Below are 18,449 nucleotides of genomic sequence, written 5' to 3'. Positions count from 1 at the left end.
TGTTGCACTTTTTCTGCATCTTATTATTTTACCTTGTACTACTTCAATGCATTGTGTCATGATTAGATCTGCATGGACAGCAAGGTTTTCCACTGTACCTCGGTACCTGTGGATAAAGCAATTCCATTTCTCAATGCCCCGAATTAATGAAAGAAAGATGCTGTACACCTTCTTCATGTGCGTTGTCATTTTCTGTGAGTTATTAATTTGCACACAAGATCCCTCTGTGTATCAATGCACTTAAAGGGTCCTTCTATTCACTGTTTACTTTCCCCTTTCAGTGATCTCCAAAGTACATAAAATAGCTCACTCATTCAGATTAAACTCCACCTGCCATTTCTGTGCCCAACAATCCAAATGATCGATATCCTTTGAGAAACTCTTGACTCTCCACAACTCCACCAATTTTTATGTCATCAGCAAACGTTCTCATCAGCCCATCTACATTTTCATTCACATCATATCACAGAGGTCCCAGCAGTGATCTCTGTGGGACACTACTGCTCATAGACCTCCAGTCAGAGAAACACCCTTCCACCACTACCCTCCGTATTCTACGGTGAAGCAAGTTTTTAATCCAATTTACCAAATCACCATGGATCCTATGTGTCCTAATCTTCTCGATTGCCCAACCCTGAAAGACCTTGTCAAATGCCCTATTAAGTTCCACATGGTCAGCATCCACTATCCTACCCTCATCAATCATTCCCATCACCTCAAACAACGCAATCAAGTTCATAAATCATGGTTTGCCTTGCAAAGTCAGGCAGACTATCCCTAACAAACTCACGATTTTCCCAAATGAAAGTAAATCCTGTCCGGATGAATCATCTCCAATAATCTCCCGGCCATGGATATAAGGCTCACTGGTCTATAATTTGCTGGATTGTCCTTATTGCTTTTCTTCAATAAAGCCACACCACTGGCTATTCTCCAGTCCTCTGGGATCTCACTTCTGGGTAAAAAGGATACAAAAATCTCCCATTTCTTTCAGTAACCTGAGATAGATCATATCATGCCTGTGGATTTATCCACCTTAATATTCTTCAAGAGACCCAGCCACCACCTCCTTTTTGATAACAATGGGCCCTAGAATATCAGCAATACCCCACAGTGATCTCGCTTTCCTCCATATCTTTTCCTTGGCATATACCAATTTAGTACCTCACCCATTTCTGCTGGCTCCAGGCATAAATACTCTCCTTTATTTTTGAGTGGTCTTACCCTCTCCTTTATCCACCCTTTTATTTTTCAAATATACGTATGAAGTGCCCTGTAATTTTCCTTATTTCTACTCGCCAAGTTTCATGCATCCCATGGTCTTCTTGATTCCTTGTTTAATTTCTTTCCTGCAACACACATAAAAGTTGCTGGTGAACACAGCAGGCCAGGCAGCATCTCTAGGAAGAGGTACAGTCGATGTTTTTGCTGAGATCCTTCGTCAGGACTAGCTGAAAGAAGAGCTAGTAAGAGATTTGAAAGTGGGAGGGGGAGGGGGAGATCCAAAATGATGGAAGAAGACAGGAGGGGGAGGGATGGAGCCAAGAGCTGGACAGTTGATTGGCAAAAGGGATATGAGAGGATCATGGGGACAGGAGGCCTAGGGAGAAAGAAAAGGGGGAGGGGGGAAAAAGCCCAGAGGATGGGCAAGGGGTATAGTGAGAGGGACAGAGGGAGAAAAAGGAGAGAGAGAAAAAGAATGTGTGTATATAAATAAATAACTGATGGGGTACGAGGAGGAGGTGGGGCATTTTCGGAAGTTTGAGAAGTCAATGTTCATGCCATCAGGTTGGAGGCTACCCAGACAGAATATAAGGTGTTGTTCCTCCAACCTGAGTGTGGCTTCATCTTTACAGTAGAGGAGGCCGTGGATAGACATATCAGAATGGGAATGGGACGTGGAATTAAAATGTGTAGCCACTGAGAGATCCTGCTTTCTCTGGCAGACAGAGCGTAGGTGTTCAGTGAAACGATCTGTCAGTCCGCGTCAGGTCTCGCCAATATATAGAAGGCCACATCGGGAGCACCGGATGCAGTATATCACTCCAGCCGACTCATAGGTGAAGTGTCGCCTCACCTGGAAGGACTGTCTGGGGCCCTGAATAGTGGTGAGGGAGGAAGTGTAAGGGCATGTGTAGCACTTGTTCCGCTTACAAGGATAAGCGCCAGGAGAGAGATCGGTGGGGACGAATGGACAAGGGAATCGCGTAGGGAGTGATCCCTGTGGAAAGCGGGTGGGTGGGAGGGAAAGATGTGCTTAGTGGTGGGATTCTGTTGGAGATGGCGGAAGTTACAGAGAATAAATTTCTTTCCTGCCTTCTTTATATTCCTGATGGGTCCTGCTTGATTTCAACAACTTAAACCTTACGTATGCATTCTTTTTTCTGACTAAAGGTGCCTTTTTATTTTTGCCTTAAAGATGCAAGTTTTGTTTAGGATTCCAATACAGCTTTATACCCTCCAAGTTTGCCTAATACTGTTGGTTTATTATAGTTATGGTATTCTTCCCCTTTATATTTTTAGTATTGTAATGTTGTCTATTGTTTTAAAAAAACTGATGCAAAACACCTGTTTAATTTTTCAGCAATTTCTTTGCTCTTCAGGCTTACTGTTCAAGGAAGTTATTTTCACTTTTACCCCCTTTTTATGTTCATAAAGACAGTTTTGTTGGAACCACTATTTCTAGTGGAAAAAAATGTAGAAAATAAGTGGGGGGGGAGGAGGAGTAGGAGATTAGAACTTGAGATTATGAAAAATAACCTGATTAACAACATGGAGTGGGTGGCAGAGTCTCTACAAAAGAAGGTATAAGGAGCTCCTTCCCTCCGCTAGCTCACTCTTGGACAGGGTGCAGCAACTGGTGCATATCACAAGTCCTGGTTATGCAACCACTGGTGCCAGGCAGACAATCACTGCAGAATATTGATAATCATTGGGGTCATCTGTCTTGTAAAGACACTGCCCAGAAGGAGGCAATAGCAAACCACTTCTGTAGAAGAATTTGATCAAGAACAACCGTGATCATGAGCCCATGATTGCCTACATCATATAACATAGCACATTATAATGAACACTATGGTTGGACATAATGTAGAACAGCAACAGAAACATTTAAAATGATGTTCAACAGAATAACTTAAAAATATACAGCGGCATACATAAGTTTGGGCACCCCGGTCAAAATTTTTGTTACTGTGAATAGCTAAACAAGTAAAAGATGAACTGATCTCCAAAAGGCACAAAGTTAAAGATGACACATTTCTTTAATATTTTAAGCAAGAAAACTTTTTTTATTTCCATCTTTTACAGTTTCAAAATAACAAAAAAGGAAAAGGGCCTGAAGCAAAAGTTTGGGCATCCTGCATGGTCAGTGCTTAGTAACACTCCTTTGACAAGTATCAAAGCTTGTAAACGCTTTCTGTAGTCAGCTAAGAGTCTTTCAATTCCTGTTTGGGGGATTTTCGCCCATCCTTCCTTGCAAAAGGATTCTAGTTCTGTGAGATTCTTGGGCCGTCTTGCATGCACTGCTCTTTTGAGGTCAATCCACAGATTCTCGATGATGTTTAGGTCAGGGGACTGTGAGGACCATGGCAAAACCTTCAGCTTGCGCCTCCTGAGACAGTCCATTGTGGATTTTGAAGTGTGTTTAGGTTCATTATCCTGTTGTAGAAGCCATCCTCTTTTCAGCTTCGGCTTTTTTACAGACGGTGTGATGTTTGCTTCCAGAATTTGCTGGTATTTAATTGATTTCATTCTTTCCTCTACCAGTGAAATGTTCCCCGTGCCACTGGCTGCAACACAAGCCTAAAGCATGATCGATTCACCCCCCTGCTTAACAGTAGCAGAGGGGTTCTTTTCATGAAATTCTGTACCCTTTCTTCTCCAAACATACCTTTGCTCATTGCGGCCAAAAAGTTCTATTTTAACTTCATCAGTCCACAGGACTTGTTTCCAAAATGCATCAGGCTTGTTTAGATGTTCCTTTGAACCTGTTGAATAGAACTTTTTGGCCACTGGTTAACGCCACTCATTTCTCCCCCTTGCCTGGTTGTGTGCTTATTTTGCCACTTTGTCAGTTCTAAGGTCTCAGATTCCAATGTTCTCCAGCTCAATATTTCAGGAGAGTCTGACTGTCCCCTTCAACTCATCCAAATATGTCTTTTATATTCCACTTAACAGAATGTCACCAGCTTGTCTTTGCAGATCCTGTGTGATCAAGGCCAAGCTCCTTCCATCCTGTTGGCTCCTCTTCTGAAGCTTTCCCTGAATCAGGATTATCCTAATCCATAGAACCTTTCAGAACATTTGTTCTTTTGCTAATAGGATTCAACATCTAAAACTGTATTATGATCTGGTGACATTGAAACATTGCCAGAAAACTGACCAACTGGAGAGAAACGCTTACTACCATAGCCTTCCTCTGGCTAATACTTTGTTAACCTCATTAACCTTATCTCTCATATTGGCGGCAAAGAATAAGAAAAAGATTCACCCCAGCCTCTCTCTCTCTCTTCTGCTTTGGTACCCTCTCCTCCTTCAGGAACCTATTTCCACCATCTCCTAACTTCTATCTGAATGGCACAGTAAACTTAATTTTAACAATGAAAAGAAATCCAAAAAAATTCTGAATATTTTGAATTAAATCGAAAACTCGGGTGGCAAGCATCTCAACAATAAATGTTAAATTCATCCTTCCTTTTTAAAATCTATGGCTCTATGTTATGCACAGAAAATTGATATGTTGTATATTGTTATTGTAAATTTCTGCATTAGATTTTATATTGTTGAGTAATCCATCTAATTGGTCGTTTATATTTAGATTCCCAAAACACACAACAGTTACGTAAATGAAAGAGATTCTGTAGATGCAGGAAATCCACAGCAACACACACAAACTGGAATTAGACAAGGATCTGTAGTACTGGCGCAGCATACCCTTAATGTGTGCATTAGAGCTTCTACAGTGCCTATAAAAAGTATTCTTCCTCTTGGAAGATTTTATGTTTTATTGTTTTAGAATATTGAATCACAGTGGATTTAGTTTGGCTTTTTTTGACAGTGATCAACGGATATAGACTCTTTTGTGTCAAAGTGAAAACAGATCTCCACTAAGTGACCTAAATTAATTACAAATATAAAACACAAAATAATTGATTGCATAAGTATTCACCCCCTTCAAGTCAGTATTTAGTTGATGCACCTTTGGCAGCAATTACAGCCTTGAGTCTGTGTAGGTAAGTCTCTATCGGTTTTGCACATCTTGACACTGCAATTTTTCCCCATTCTTCTTAAAAAAGAACTGCTCAAGCTCTGTCAGATTGCATGGGAATCATGCGTGAACAACTTTTCAAGTCTAGCCACACACTCGCAATTGAATTGAGCTCTGGATTCTGACTTGGCCACTCCAGCACACCAACTTTGTTGTTCTTAAGGCATCCCAGTGCAGCTTTGGCTTTATGCTTGGGGTCATAGACTTGCTGGAAAACCAATCATCTCCCAAGTTGCAATTCTCTTACAGACTGCATCAGGTTTTCCTCCAGGATGTACTTTGCTACATTTATTTGACCCTCTACCTTCACAAACCTTCCAGGGCCTGCTGTAGCGAAGCATCCTCCACCATGGAGGACGATACAGCTACCACCATGCTTCACAGTAGGGATGTGTGGTGTTTGGCTTATGCCAAACATAGCGTTTAGTCTGATTGACAAAAAGCTGAATGTTGGTTTCATCAGACCATAGAACCTTCTTCCAGCTGACTTCTGAGTCTCCCACGTGCCTTCTGGCAAACTCTAGCTGAGATTTGCTGTGAGTTCCCCCCCCCCCCCCGCCCCCAACAGTGACTTTCTCTTTGTCACTCTCTCATAAAGGTGTGACTGGTGAAGCACCTGGGCAGCAATTGTTATACGAGCAGTCTCTCCCATCTCAGCCAGTGAAGACTGTAATTCCTCCAGGTTTCTTGGTGGCCTCCCTCAATAGCCCCTTCTTGCACAGTCACTCAGTTTTTGAGGATGGCCTGCTCGAAACAGATTTACAGCTGTCCCATATTCTTTCCATTTCTTGATGATTGACTTAACTGTACTCCAAGGGACATTCACTGACTTGGAAATGTTCTTCTATCCATCTCCTGATTTGTGTTTTTCAATAACCTTTTCACGGAGTTGCTTGGAGTGTTCAGAATAGTTTAAAAAGAAGAAAACTTTGAAGCACCACTATTCATCCACAAATAGTGGATGAAAAATAGCAAAAAACATGTTGTTTAAATTGATTTCTGGATATTCAACAGTTACTCAAGGCCAGTCAGAATATTTGCAGCATGGTACAATTATTACATTAAAAGCCATAAACTGTGACATCCCTTAATATCTCTGAGGATCTATCCTGGGCCCAACACATTGATGCAGCTACAAAGAAAGAACAGCAGCAGCTATACTTCTTTAGGAGTTTGAGAAGATTTGGTACATCTCCAAAGACACTAGCATATTTCTACAGATGTACCGTGGAGAGCATTCTAATGAGATGCATCACTGTCTGGGGTGGGGCGGGGGGGGGGATGCACAGGATTAAAATAAGCTGCAGAGAGTTGTAAACTTAGTCAGCTCTATCATGGACACTAGCCTCTGTAGTATCTAGGACATCTTGGAGATGATGCCTCCAAAAGGTAGCATCCATCATTCAAGACTTCCATCACACAGGACATGCCCTGTTTTCATTGCTACAATCAGGGAGGAGCTACAGGAGCCTGAAGACACACTCTCAATGATTCAGGATCAGCTTCTTTTCCTTTGCCATCCAACTTCTGAGTGGACATTGAACCCATGAATAATACCACTTTACTTTAAAAAAAATATATTTTTGCACTCTACTGCTGCCACAAAGACAACAAATTTCATGATATATGCCAGTAACATTAAATCTGATTTTGATTCATGACTAGCATATTAAATAGACTGTAATTTTATTAACCTATCTTATTTTAAGCTTGATTGAAATGTCACACAAAACATCATTCTTACCAACGTAATTAACATGCTCTGGCAATTTTCTAGCGACAAAGGGCCCTTCGTAGATGGTACTACTTTTATCGAAGAGGTACACCATGTATCTGTCCCATCCTCTCTGCAGGAATGAGAAAAACATAAAGAAACACACACACACACACAATCACGAGAAAATCCAAGCAACTCTCACAAAATGCTGGAGGAACTCAACAGGCCAGGCAGCATCTTTGTAAAAGAATACAGTTAATGTTTCGGGCTGAGACCCTTTATCAGGACTGGAGAAAAAAAATGGAGTCAGAGTTAGAAGCGGGGGGAGGGAAGGAAGTAACACATGGTGATGATTGAAACCTGGGGGGGGGTGCAAGAGACGGGTGAAGTAAAGAGCTGGGAAGTTGATTGGTGAAAGAGATTCAGGACTGGAGAAAGGGGAGTCTGATAGGAGAGGACAGAAGGCCATGGAAGAAAGAAAAGGGGAAGGAGCACCAGAGGGAGGTAATGGGCAAGCAAGGAGATGAGGTGAGAGAGGAAAAGTGAATGGAGAATGGTGAAAGGGGGGGAGGGGGCATTATTGCAAGTTTGAGAAACCTATGTTCATGCCATCAGGTTGGAGGCTATCCAGGTGGAATATCAGGTGTTGTTCCCCCAACTTGAGTGTGGCCTCATTGCGACAGTGGAGGAGGCCTGGACTGATATATTGGAATGGGAGTGAGAAGTGGAATTAAAAAGGGTGGCCACTGGGAGATCCTGCTTTTTCTGGTGGATGGAACGTAGGTGCTCGAAGAAGCGGTCTCCCAAATTGCATCAGATCTCAGTGGCATACCGGGAGCACAGAATACAATAGATGACCCAAAAGACTCACAGGTGAAGTGTCATCTCACACGACTCAACTGCTTGGCCTGCTGAGTTCCTCCAGCATTTTGTATGTGTTGCTGAAGAAACACACATTGTTTTATTGATAGAATTTCATATAATCTGGCATTTGTAGTTTATTTTGACCATTAAAGTAAAAAAGCACACTGCTTCACCTTTTTTGTTTAAGAGTAAACACAGAATCTTGTACTAACACTTAGGATACTCAAATGAAATTTATCTCTTTGTCCCTTCTATTAGAGGCATTGAACCACATAAATCAAACTGACAAACTTCTTAAAGGGAATGACAATACGAGGCATTTTTGACAAGAGCATCATTTAATGCCACTTCTTAAGTCACTGCATGGTCTTCTTTCCCAGATAACTGGGCAATTTGGTGGGATTTTGAGATTTTAAAAATTTGAAAAATTTAGTTAGTGCTTTTTACATGAGTTTTTACACAGCATCAATAATCATCGTCTTATTTTATAGCTCCATTAACAAAGACAAATAAAATAACTACTTTTGCACAAAGATAATAAAGGATAATACATACCACATCTGGCACACATTGATTGGCAGGCTTACGAGGGTCCAAGGAAATTCCAGTTTCCACAAGCAACTCTTGATTTGCAGCAGCAATTCCTGTTTCAGCTTCAATGCGCATTTGAAGAGAATGCAGGCTCTCATCAGGTTTGATCAAAAAAGAATGAACCCGGGCAGAAGTCATATTTAATATATGAACAAACTGTGACAAAGATATAATGGTACTTTTAGTTTTCTTTGCAATTAATTCCAACAGTTCCTTACAATTCACTTACCAGAAATTTAGCCAGTCTATTTTCGATTGTTTTACCACATGATAAATGGATTACTGGGAGAAAGTGAAAAAACTGGCAAACACTTGACCAAAATTGGGGCCAGAGATTCAGGTGTCACTGTGACTTTCCTATTAAAACTACAAGGAGAAAACTGCAGGCCAGAAAGCATCCATAGGAAGAAGCACAGTCGATGTTCCGGGCTGAGACCCTTCACCAGGACTAACTGAAAGAAGAGATGATAAGAGATTTGAAAGTGGGAGGGGAATGGGGAGATCTGAAATGATAGGAGAAGACAGGAGGGGGAGAGATAGAGCTAAGAGCTGGAAAGTTGATTGGCAAAAGGGATACAAGGCTGGAGAAGGGAGATGATCATGGGATGGAAGGCCTAGGGAGAAAGAAAGGGGGAGGGGAGCGCCAGAGGAAGATGGAGAGCAGGCAAGGAGTTATTGTGAGAGGGACAGAGAGAGAAAAAAAAGGGGAAAATAATAAATAAATAAGGGGTGGGGTAAGAATGGAAGGAGGGGCATTAACGGAAGTTAGAGAAGTCAATGTTCATGCCATCAGGCTGGAGGCTACCCAGATGGAATATAAGGTGTTGTTCCTCCAACCTGAGTGTGGCTTCATCTTGACAGTAGAGGAGGCTGTGGATAGACATATCAGAATGGGAATGGGACATGGAATTAAAATGTGTGGCCACTGGGAGATCCTGCATTCTCTGGCAGACAGAGCGTAGATGTTCAGCGAAATGGTCTCCCAGTCTGCGTCGGGTCTCACCTATAGAAGGCTGCACCGGGAACACCAGACGCAGTATATCACACCAGCTGACTCACAGGTGAAGTGTCGCCTCACCTTAAGGACTGTCTGGGGCCTTGAATGGTGGTGAGGGAGGAAGTGTAAGGGCATGTGTAGCACTTATTCCACTTACAAGGATAAGTGCCAGGAGGGAGATCGGTGGTAGGGATGGGGGGGGGGACGAATGGACAAGAGAGTTGCATGGGGAGCGAACCCTGCGGAAAGCAGAAGGGGGGGGGGGGAGAGAAAGATGTGCTTGGTGGTGGGATCCCGTTGGAGGTGGCAGAAGTTACGGAGAATTATATGTTGGACCCCGGAGGCTAGTGGGGTGGTAGGTGAGGACAAGGGGAACCCTATCCCTAGTGGGATGGCGGGAGGAGGGGTGAGAGCAGACGTGCGTGAAATGGGAGAGATGCGTTTGAGAGCAGAGTTGATAGTGGAGGAAGGAAAGCCCCTTTCTTTAAAAAAAAGGAAGACATCTCCGTCCTGGAATGAAAGGCCTCATCCTGAGAGCAGATGCGGCAGAGACAGAGGAATTGCGAGAAGGGGGTGGCATTTTTGCAAGAGACAGGGTGGGAAGAGGAATAGTCTAGGCAGCTGTGAGACTCCGTAGGCTTATACTAGACATCAGTAGATGTCTACTAGAAGTTCCAAATTGGAATTCTTTCCATACCTGCATTATTTGTATCAGCCACAAGAGGACACTCTAAGGCAAATAATGATTCCAGCATATTACTCAATGTGAAACACTACTTCAATATTGTAACAATTCTTACAGTTAACTTTTGGGCTGAATTTAGATCACAAAGAAGGGATATGAATACGTAAACGCTCAGTGGCAACAATATCAATGGATTAGTTGAAAGAAAAGTTCAAACGTCACAGGTTCAAAAAAGTAAATCTACACTGATGCTACTGGTTGATAAGTGTCTTTCATGAGGCATTAACTTGTCTGCTTTCCAAGGGCCTAAAACATGCCGTAATGCTATTTCACAGAAGATCAGGGCACTTCACCTTCATGGCTTGTTCAATAAACATAGCGGATATGATCTCTCTGGCTCTTCACTCGACCTTGGATCACCTCGACAGTACTAATACTTACATCAGGCTGCTGTTTATTGACTACAGCTTAGCGTTTAACACAATCATTCCTAAAGATCTGATCTAAAAGCTCTAAAATCTAGCTTTCTATGCCTCCTTTTGCAAATGGATCCTCAGCTTCCTAATTGGAAGACCACAATCTGTGCAGATTGGAAAATAACATCTCCACCTCGCTGATAATCAACATTGGCGCACCTCTAGGGTATGTGCTTAGCCCACACTGCTCTACCCTTTATACTCATAACTATGTGGCTAGGCACAGCTCAAACACATTTTTAAATTTGCTGCCAACACAACTATCATTGGCAGAATTTCAGATGGTGAAGGCACACTGGAGTGAGATAGATTAGTTAGTTGAGTGGTGTCGCAGCAACAACCCTGCATTCAATGTCAGTAAGGTCAAAGAACTGATTGTGGACTTCAGGAAGGGTAAAACAAGGGAATACACACCAGCCCTCATTGAGGGATAAGAAGTGGAAAAGGCGAGCAATTTCAAGTTCCAGGGTGTCAACATCTCTGAAGATCTATCCTGGGCCCAACATATCGATGTAATTACAAAGAAGGCATGACAGCGGATATGTTTCATTAGAAGTTTGAGGAGATTTTGAAGGTCACCAAAGATACTTGTAAATTTCTTCCAATGTACCATGGATAGTATTCCACTGGCTGCATCACGTCTGGTACGAGGGGGCACACTGTGCAGGATCAGCTGTGAGTTAGTGACCCTCATCACCCAGCAACCCCACTTGTCACGTTCAATCTCTCTGTTTGCCCTATCACTTTGTTTCTCTTCATTCCTCTCTGTGTACATGTATTAAAACCTCATTTCCCAACATCCTAGATCTGATGAAAGGTTATTGCCCAAAATTACTAACTGTTGTTTCTCTCTCAGATGCTCCCACATTTACTCTGTGCCTCCAACATTCTTTGGTATTTCAAGTTTTTTTGCTTTTTAGCATTCAAGTACTCTGGGATACCATGAGGTTGTGAAAGAAACAATTTTTCTTCAGAAAACTTAATTATTGCTGGCTGTATCAAGTATTACACACACACGTCTCCAGCTGCACTCCTCATTGATCAAGGGGGTTGGAGAGCAATATGATTAGGACATTATTGTCAGAGAAAAGAAAATTCTGCACATACTGTTCACAATCTCTCTGAATAATTTTTATTCCACATGTACTTCTTGGGAACTAATTATGATTAATTTACTGATTGTGTGACTAAGAAAAAAATAATAAGACAATGCAAATATTTCAAATCCAATACTCTTCCTCAATATGCTCCAAATTGTATTCTGTGGTACATTCTATGATGCAAAATGAAATTCTGTTTACTGAAGTCTTCATGCTCTAGAGCAGGGCTTTCCAACCTTTATTATGCCATGGATCAATACCATTTGGCAAGGGGGTCAGTGGACTTCAGGTTGGGAGCCCTGCTTTAGGGAAATACATAAATAATACTTAGAATAAAACATAGCACTTCTGGAGAAACACTATATCTTGACATCCCCTTCAATTTTTGCACCACGTAATTTAATTTCTTGACTAACTAATTCAGATTCAATTGTAATCCTCAATTTATAGTCTTTCAAATACATGTTTCTCTTCAGAAGAGAATTTATTTAATTAAAAAATACTATAGCACATTGCAATATCTTACTGAATTGACTCTGTATCACCAACCTTCTGACTTAAAATCTGATCCAGAAGTAAGAAGCATGCTGGTCGATTTGTGGTTGGGTCTATACCACCACCCCGTTGTTTTGGATCCCAAACCAGCATCATTTGCAGCCACGTTTCCAATGGTTTTACCATTAAACTAAAAAAAAATAAAAACCAACAAGTCACAAATATTCTACCACAACATGCAATTATCTCAATTTAGTTCTGATAAGGAGTGAAGGATGTGAAATACTAAGTTTTTCTTTCACAGATAGTGTTTTCAGCATTTTTATAATCACAATTTAGAAGCATTTTAACATTGTAATTATGTAATAGCTGTTATTCATCCAGATATTAAAAAGAAGCATGTTACCTGCTCTCTAACGTAGAACCGATTACAATGCTTCAAAACTCATAATAAGAATGAACTCATGCATTGTGCTTTTACATCCAATATTGGGCTCTTATATTGATTTACCTGGTAAAATTGTAGCACTTGGACATCTTACAAATTTATAAAGTGTTAACACTGTTGGATAGCAGTCCAGAATCTATTTCTGTATCATTTTACATTATATTTGCAGGACAAAAAGGTCATAACTCGGTATCATTCCCACTGAGGACTCTGTTAATGCATTTCAAGACCATATGATACAAGAGTAGAATTAGGCTATTTGGCCCATCGCGTCTGCCCCAACATTTCACATTTCAACATTTTCCCTCTCAGCCCCAATCTCCTGCCTTCTCCCCGTATACTTTCATCCCCTGACTAATCAAGAATCTATCAACCTCTGCCTTAAATATACCCAATGACTTGGCCATAGCCACCTATGGCAAAGAGTTCCACAAATTCACCACTCTCTGGCTAAAGAAACTTCTCATCATCTCATTTATAAAAGGACAGCTCCCTATTTTGAGGCTGTATCCTCTGGTCTTTGACAAACCCCTCCATAGGAAATGACCACCCTACATCCACTCTATCAAGGCCTTTCAACATTTGATAGGCTTCAATGAGTTCACCTCTCATTCTTCGGAATTCCAGTAAGTAGAGACCCAAAGCTATCATCTGCTCCTTACTGACAAACCTTTCAATTGCAGAATCATTTTTCTGAACTTCCTTTGAACTCTCTCCAATGCCAGCATATCCTCTCTTAGATAAGAGGCCCAAAACTACTCACAATACTCCAGGTGAGGCCTCACCAGTGCTTTATAAAACCTTAACATTATATCATTGCTTTTATACACTAGTCCTCTCAAAATGAATGCTAACATCCCATTTCCCTTCCTCACCACTGACACAACCTGCAATTTAATCTTTAGGGAATCTTGCACGAGGCCTCTCAAGTCCCTTTGCACCTCAGATTTTTTAATTTTCCTCTCCATTTAGAAAACAGTCTCCCCTTTTATTTCTTCTACCAAAGTTCATGACCATATACTTCCTAACTAGATGTCAGGATCTTAACTAGATGTATACCTGACCTCTCTAAGCTTCGAAATGGAATCTCAAAGCAGGTTTTGTTTATAATCTAGCTTCACATCATTCCTGCAATTAGAATCATTCCTCCATTGATGTATGGGCTGCAAAAGCTTCGTTTTAGCCAATAACACCATCTATTTTAACCAATACTTATCATCTCAGCAATATTCAATATTTCTACCTTATTGAGACACATCAAGAGCAACAAAAGCAAAAGATAGAAGGTTGACAAAAATGGAGTCATTTACACTCAGTGGCCATTTTATTAGGTACACCGGCTTGTTAATGCACATATTTAACCAGCCAATCATATGGCAGCAGCTCAATGCATAAATGCATGCAGACATGGGCAAGAGGTTCAATTGTTGTTCAGACCAAACATCAGAATGGGGAAGAAATGTGACCTAAATGATTTTGTCTGTGGAATGATTGTTGGTGCCAAACAGAGTAGTTTGAGTAACTCAGAAACTGCTCATTTCCTGGGATTTTCGCACAGAGTTCGCAGGGAGAACGTTGTGAAGAACAAAATAACATCCAATGAGTAGCAGCTCTGTGGACAAAGACACCTCATTAATGAGAGAGGTCAGGGAAGAATGGCCAGACTGGTTCAAACTGACAGGGAGGTGACAACAACTCAAATAACCACACATTACAACAGTGGTGTGCAGAAGACCATCTCTGACTTCATAACACGTTGAACCTTGAACTGAAGGGCTACAGCAGTAGAAGACCATGAACACACACCCAGTGCCACTTTACTAGGTACAGGAGGTACCTAGTAAAGTGGCCACTGAGTGTAGATCCGCTCTAATAGTTACCTGAATAGGTTAAATCTAAAGATTAATTGTCAACATGCATAAAAAAAATCAACTCCAAGGGAAAAAAACGATGTAACTGTAAACCTGAGTTACTATTAAGGGTGTGGGAAGAAATCATTATGTGGAAGAGATCAAGAACTGCAGTTATACTTAGTTGCATTTTGAACATAGAAAAACAAAGCATAGTTACAGGCCCTTTGACCCACCATGTCTGTGCCGACCATGATGCCAAATTAAAATATCTGCTCATCATGTGGAAGAACACAGGCTTTGGCAAATAGTCCACAAATTTTATTAAATTAAGCAAACAATACACTGGTATACAACTAATCCAAAAATCATGCAGCAATTTAGAAAGGGGACAACTCAATTTGCCAGATGTTCCAAGTGTACTTCTCTGCTTATAATTAACTAATGCAATATAATAACAGCATCCATCACACACTAGAGCAAGTCAAGGTTTGGCTTGTGCACACGTTTTCACAAAAGGAAAAATCAACCATGTAAGAGAACTCAAGGATGCTTTCAATCAACAGCGTGACTGGCTATAACATATTGTGGTGAGCATTTGTCCCTCGTCTGTCATTATGGAAGCTCCTTCACTCAACAACGGTTTTATGTGATAGACACAAAACAGACTGGGCACCATGACCCACAGAGTGAACCCAACCAGTCTCATACAGACGGGGGGAGATGACCATCACACAGCCCGGTTACAGTTACGGTGACCCACAAATACACAAGCAAATAACTGTATAACCCTAGCTAAAATGTAACAATAAATGAACTGGAACTTCCCACCATAATCCCATAAAAGCATTTTAACACAAGAACAGTAAACAATATTGGTCATTAGAAATGCAGGGGCAGGCTGTCGACCATGCCCCTGCCCAGAACGTCACAATATTATTGGAAATCAAGCAACTGCTTCACATCAGTGACAATGCTGATCTTAGGCAAAGAGCTGGATAAATGAAACTCTTCTCAGTATCCCTGAATGGTGAAGTGAAACAGCACTCCTGAACATTATCCTGCAATTCTTCTCAGACAAAGTCTCCAACCACTCACCCTCCAATGTGACTGTGGAACACTGACCTTTTAAGCAAGATATCAAACGACTGCTACGATTAAACTATTTAACCAAAGTATGCACACTGTTCAAAACAAAGATGTTAAGACAGGAAGTTGAAAATTTTAAAAATTCTTAAGAATACCAAAACCAGACAAGCATAAAGAGTTTGATTATTTCACCTTTCCTGTTCTTTCTACTTGTAATTACATGAAACCCATCTTTCATTATGGTACGTCCTGAGTTTCTGTTTTCACCACAGTCCGGGCCAGGCTACACAATCCTTCACTTAGTAAGATTGAAGTTCTGTTTAATTTTACATTAAAGTAAAATTTAAGTTGTTCAAGATGCAGAAAATTCTACAAACAAGAATACTCACCTGCTAAGGCCATTGGGCTGCGGTAAATTTGTGGAGAACTTTACTTCACCATTCATCTCTTCAACAGCCATAATGTCATATTGGCCCTTGTATTTAATTTTGTCTTGCCTAAAATGAAACATAAGTTACATGAGTAACTACAATGGAAATAAATATCAATACTTTTGTTTCATTACTACAAAAAATAATATAAATAGTAATCCCATAATGGAAGAAGCTGTTCCTGAAATGCTGAGAGTGCATTTTCAGGCTGCTGTACCTCCTCCCTGATGGGAACAATGAGAAGAGACCGTGCCCCTGATGGCGTGAGTCCTTAATGTTGATGCTGCCTTCCTGAGGCATCACCTTGTGAAGATGTCCTTTTGATGATGGGTAGTTTAGGATCAGCTTCGTTCCCTCTGCTATCGAATTTCATGAACACTACCTAACAATTCCTCTTTTACATTATTTATTTTATTGCTTATTGTAACTTATACTAATATTCTTTTTTATGTCTTGCATAGTACTGCTGCCATAAAACAAATTTTACGACAAATGAACACAAGTCCTGGGTCTTGAGCAAGTTTATTTGATGCGGTTTGCGGATTGAACTCTATGTACACATTATGATGTCTTTCTCATTTCTGGTCGCTGCTTTTTTTGTTGCTATTTTGATCAGGGTGGCCTGTAAGTAACGAATGACACAAAGACAGATTGAATTGAACTGAGCTGAACTGAATATGCCTGGACTCCTGATTTTGTGTTTTATCTTCTGTAATTTTTCCACTTTTTTTGTTCTTTCTTGCCGTTTTGTACGATTTGTTTTCTGTGTGTGGGTTCGTGGGGGGGGGGAGGGGTGAAATTCATCAAGGGTCCTTTACACTAGAAGCACAATATGGCATTGTTTATAGTATTTCACGTTCAAGGTGCCATTCTAGGCAAAATGACATTACAGCTGGTTCCTTCTCAAACTCCAATCTATGCAATAAACCGTCCCAATCAAATTTTCACCATTGCTACAATTGAAATGCAGTCCACCTCAATAAAATCTCCATCCACGTTTGTTACATGGAAGCAGATTTGCGGATTCAGTAAGTGGGACAGGAAACAGTGATCGTGAGTAAGCACGTTAACTATTTATTTACAGTGAAGCACTCAGACAAGCATCTAAGTCAAACAAGTACATATCTAAGCCCCTAAGTATCATTTCTTAATGCATGCATTATTAAATGACAATAAAAGAGGACTGCGTGTCCTCATAATTTAATCTAATCTAAGTTGCAAAATCACAACACTGAACATTCAACAACACTTCTAACTCAAACCAGTATTTCCCAGGTTACACAACTGTAACACTAAATATTCAACAAACAGGTACTTATCAAAGTGTGCATACACTCCTATCTGCAGGATACTTTTTCAATGGCTCTTCATTCCTGATCATGACCCAGTCTGAAAGGAACCCCCAGCGAAAAGAGACAAAGCATCTCACATGCACTATTCTTATCTCCCTGGGGTGCCCAAAACCAGAAGCTGGTGCTGTTGTGCGAAGCCAGCAAAAGGGAGAAAGCTGCCACATCCATCAAATGAGCCAATCAGCAACTGGCACAGTGGAAGGGGCTTTTGACCGACAGGCAAGTTAACCCTTCATGTTACAACACCTCAGCTCATCAAAGACTTTCTTACCCTGCTGCATGATTTTTCTGATATTCCAATGGACAGCTATTGACATCTCATCTAATACGAGCTCATTCAAACTGCCATTCCTTTATCCCATACCATAACTGTCTCATGTCTACCAACCTTTATAGGCTCCTAATTCAGCAAACCCTTAATTTATTTTCATGTTCGAACTCCACCATGACTTTGCTCCTCCTTATCTCTAATCTCCTCCAGCACTGAAACCCTCTGATATAATTCTACTCCAATCAAACTTATGGTATGTAATTCCTAGCCCCTTGACTTTAAACATTCCTTAGCCATTTGGTCTCCACCTTGGACTCCCACCCCGCCTCCCCCAACACCATATCCCTTCATTTCAAAGTTCAAAGTTTAAAGTATATTTATTATCAAAGTATCTATACAGTGCCTACAAAAAGTATTCACCTCCTTGTGAGTTTTCATGTTTTATTGTTTTACAATGTTGAATCACAGGGGATTTAATATGGCTTTGAGACCGATCAACAGGACAAGACTCTTTCATGTCAAAGTGAAAACAGATCTCTATAAAGTGATCTAAATTAATTACAAATATAAAACACAGAATAATTGATTGCATCAGTATTTGCCCCCCCCCTTTTAATATGACACACCAAATCATCACTGGTGAAGCCAATTGGTTTTAGAAGTCACATAATTAGTTAAATAGAGATCTGTTTTGGAGGCCTGTGTGCAGTCAAGGTGTTTCAATTGAATGCAGTAAAAATACACTGGATCTGGAAGGTCCAGCTGATTATGAGTCAGTATCCTGGCAAAAACTACACCATGGAGACAAAAAAAC

The 18,449-nt window shown here is 40.8% G+C and overlaps 1 protein-coding gene across 4 annotated transcripts in view; it reads right to left on the bottom strand.

The window, feature by feature from the left end:
- The window catches only part of chuk (component of inhibitor of nuclear factor kappa B kinase complex), a 94,710-nt gene that overhangs the window by 48,370 nt on the left and 27,891 nt on the right, over nt 1-18,449 (bottom strand). For all 4 annotated transcript variants that reach the window (XM_072282697.1, XM_072282696.1, XM_072282698.1 and 1 more), the window contains 4 exons: nt 15,971-16,078; nt 12,249-12,384; nt 8,406-8,597; nt 7,014-7,116 (listed from right to left, as the gene is read on the bottom strand). In XM_072282697.1, the coding sequence (XP_072138798.1) occupies nt 7,014-7,116; nt 8,406-8,597; nt 12,249-12,384; nt 15,971-16,078 (539 nt within the window). The remainder of the gene's footprint in view (nt 1-7,013; nt 7,117-8,405; nt 8,598-12,248; nt 12,385-15,970; nt 16,079-18,449) is intronic.

The sequence above is a fragment of the Mobula birostris genome, chromosome 18 (genome assembly GCF_030028105.1).
Source record: "Mobula birostris isolate sMobBir1 chromosome 18, sMobBir1.hap1, whole genome shotgun sequence".
Lineage (NCBI taxonomy): Eukaryota > Metazoa > Chordata > Chondrichthyes > Myliobatiformes > Myliobatidae > Mobula > Mobula birostris.
The sequence above is the reverse complement of the archived record's forward strand: the minus strand, read 5'-3'. Positions and strand labels throughout refer to the sequence as shown.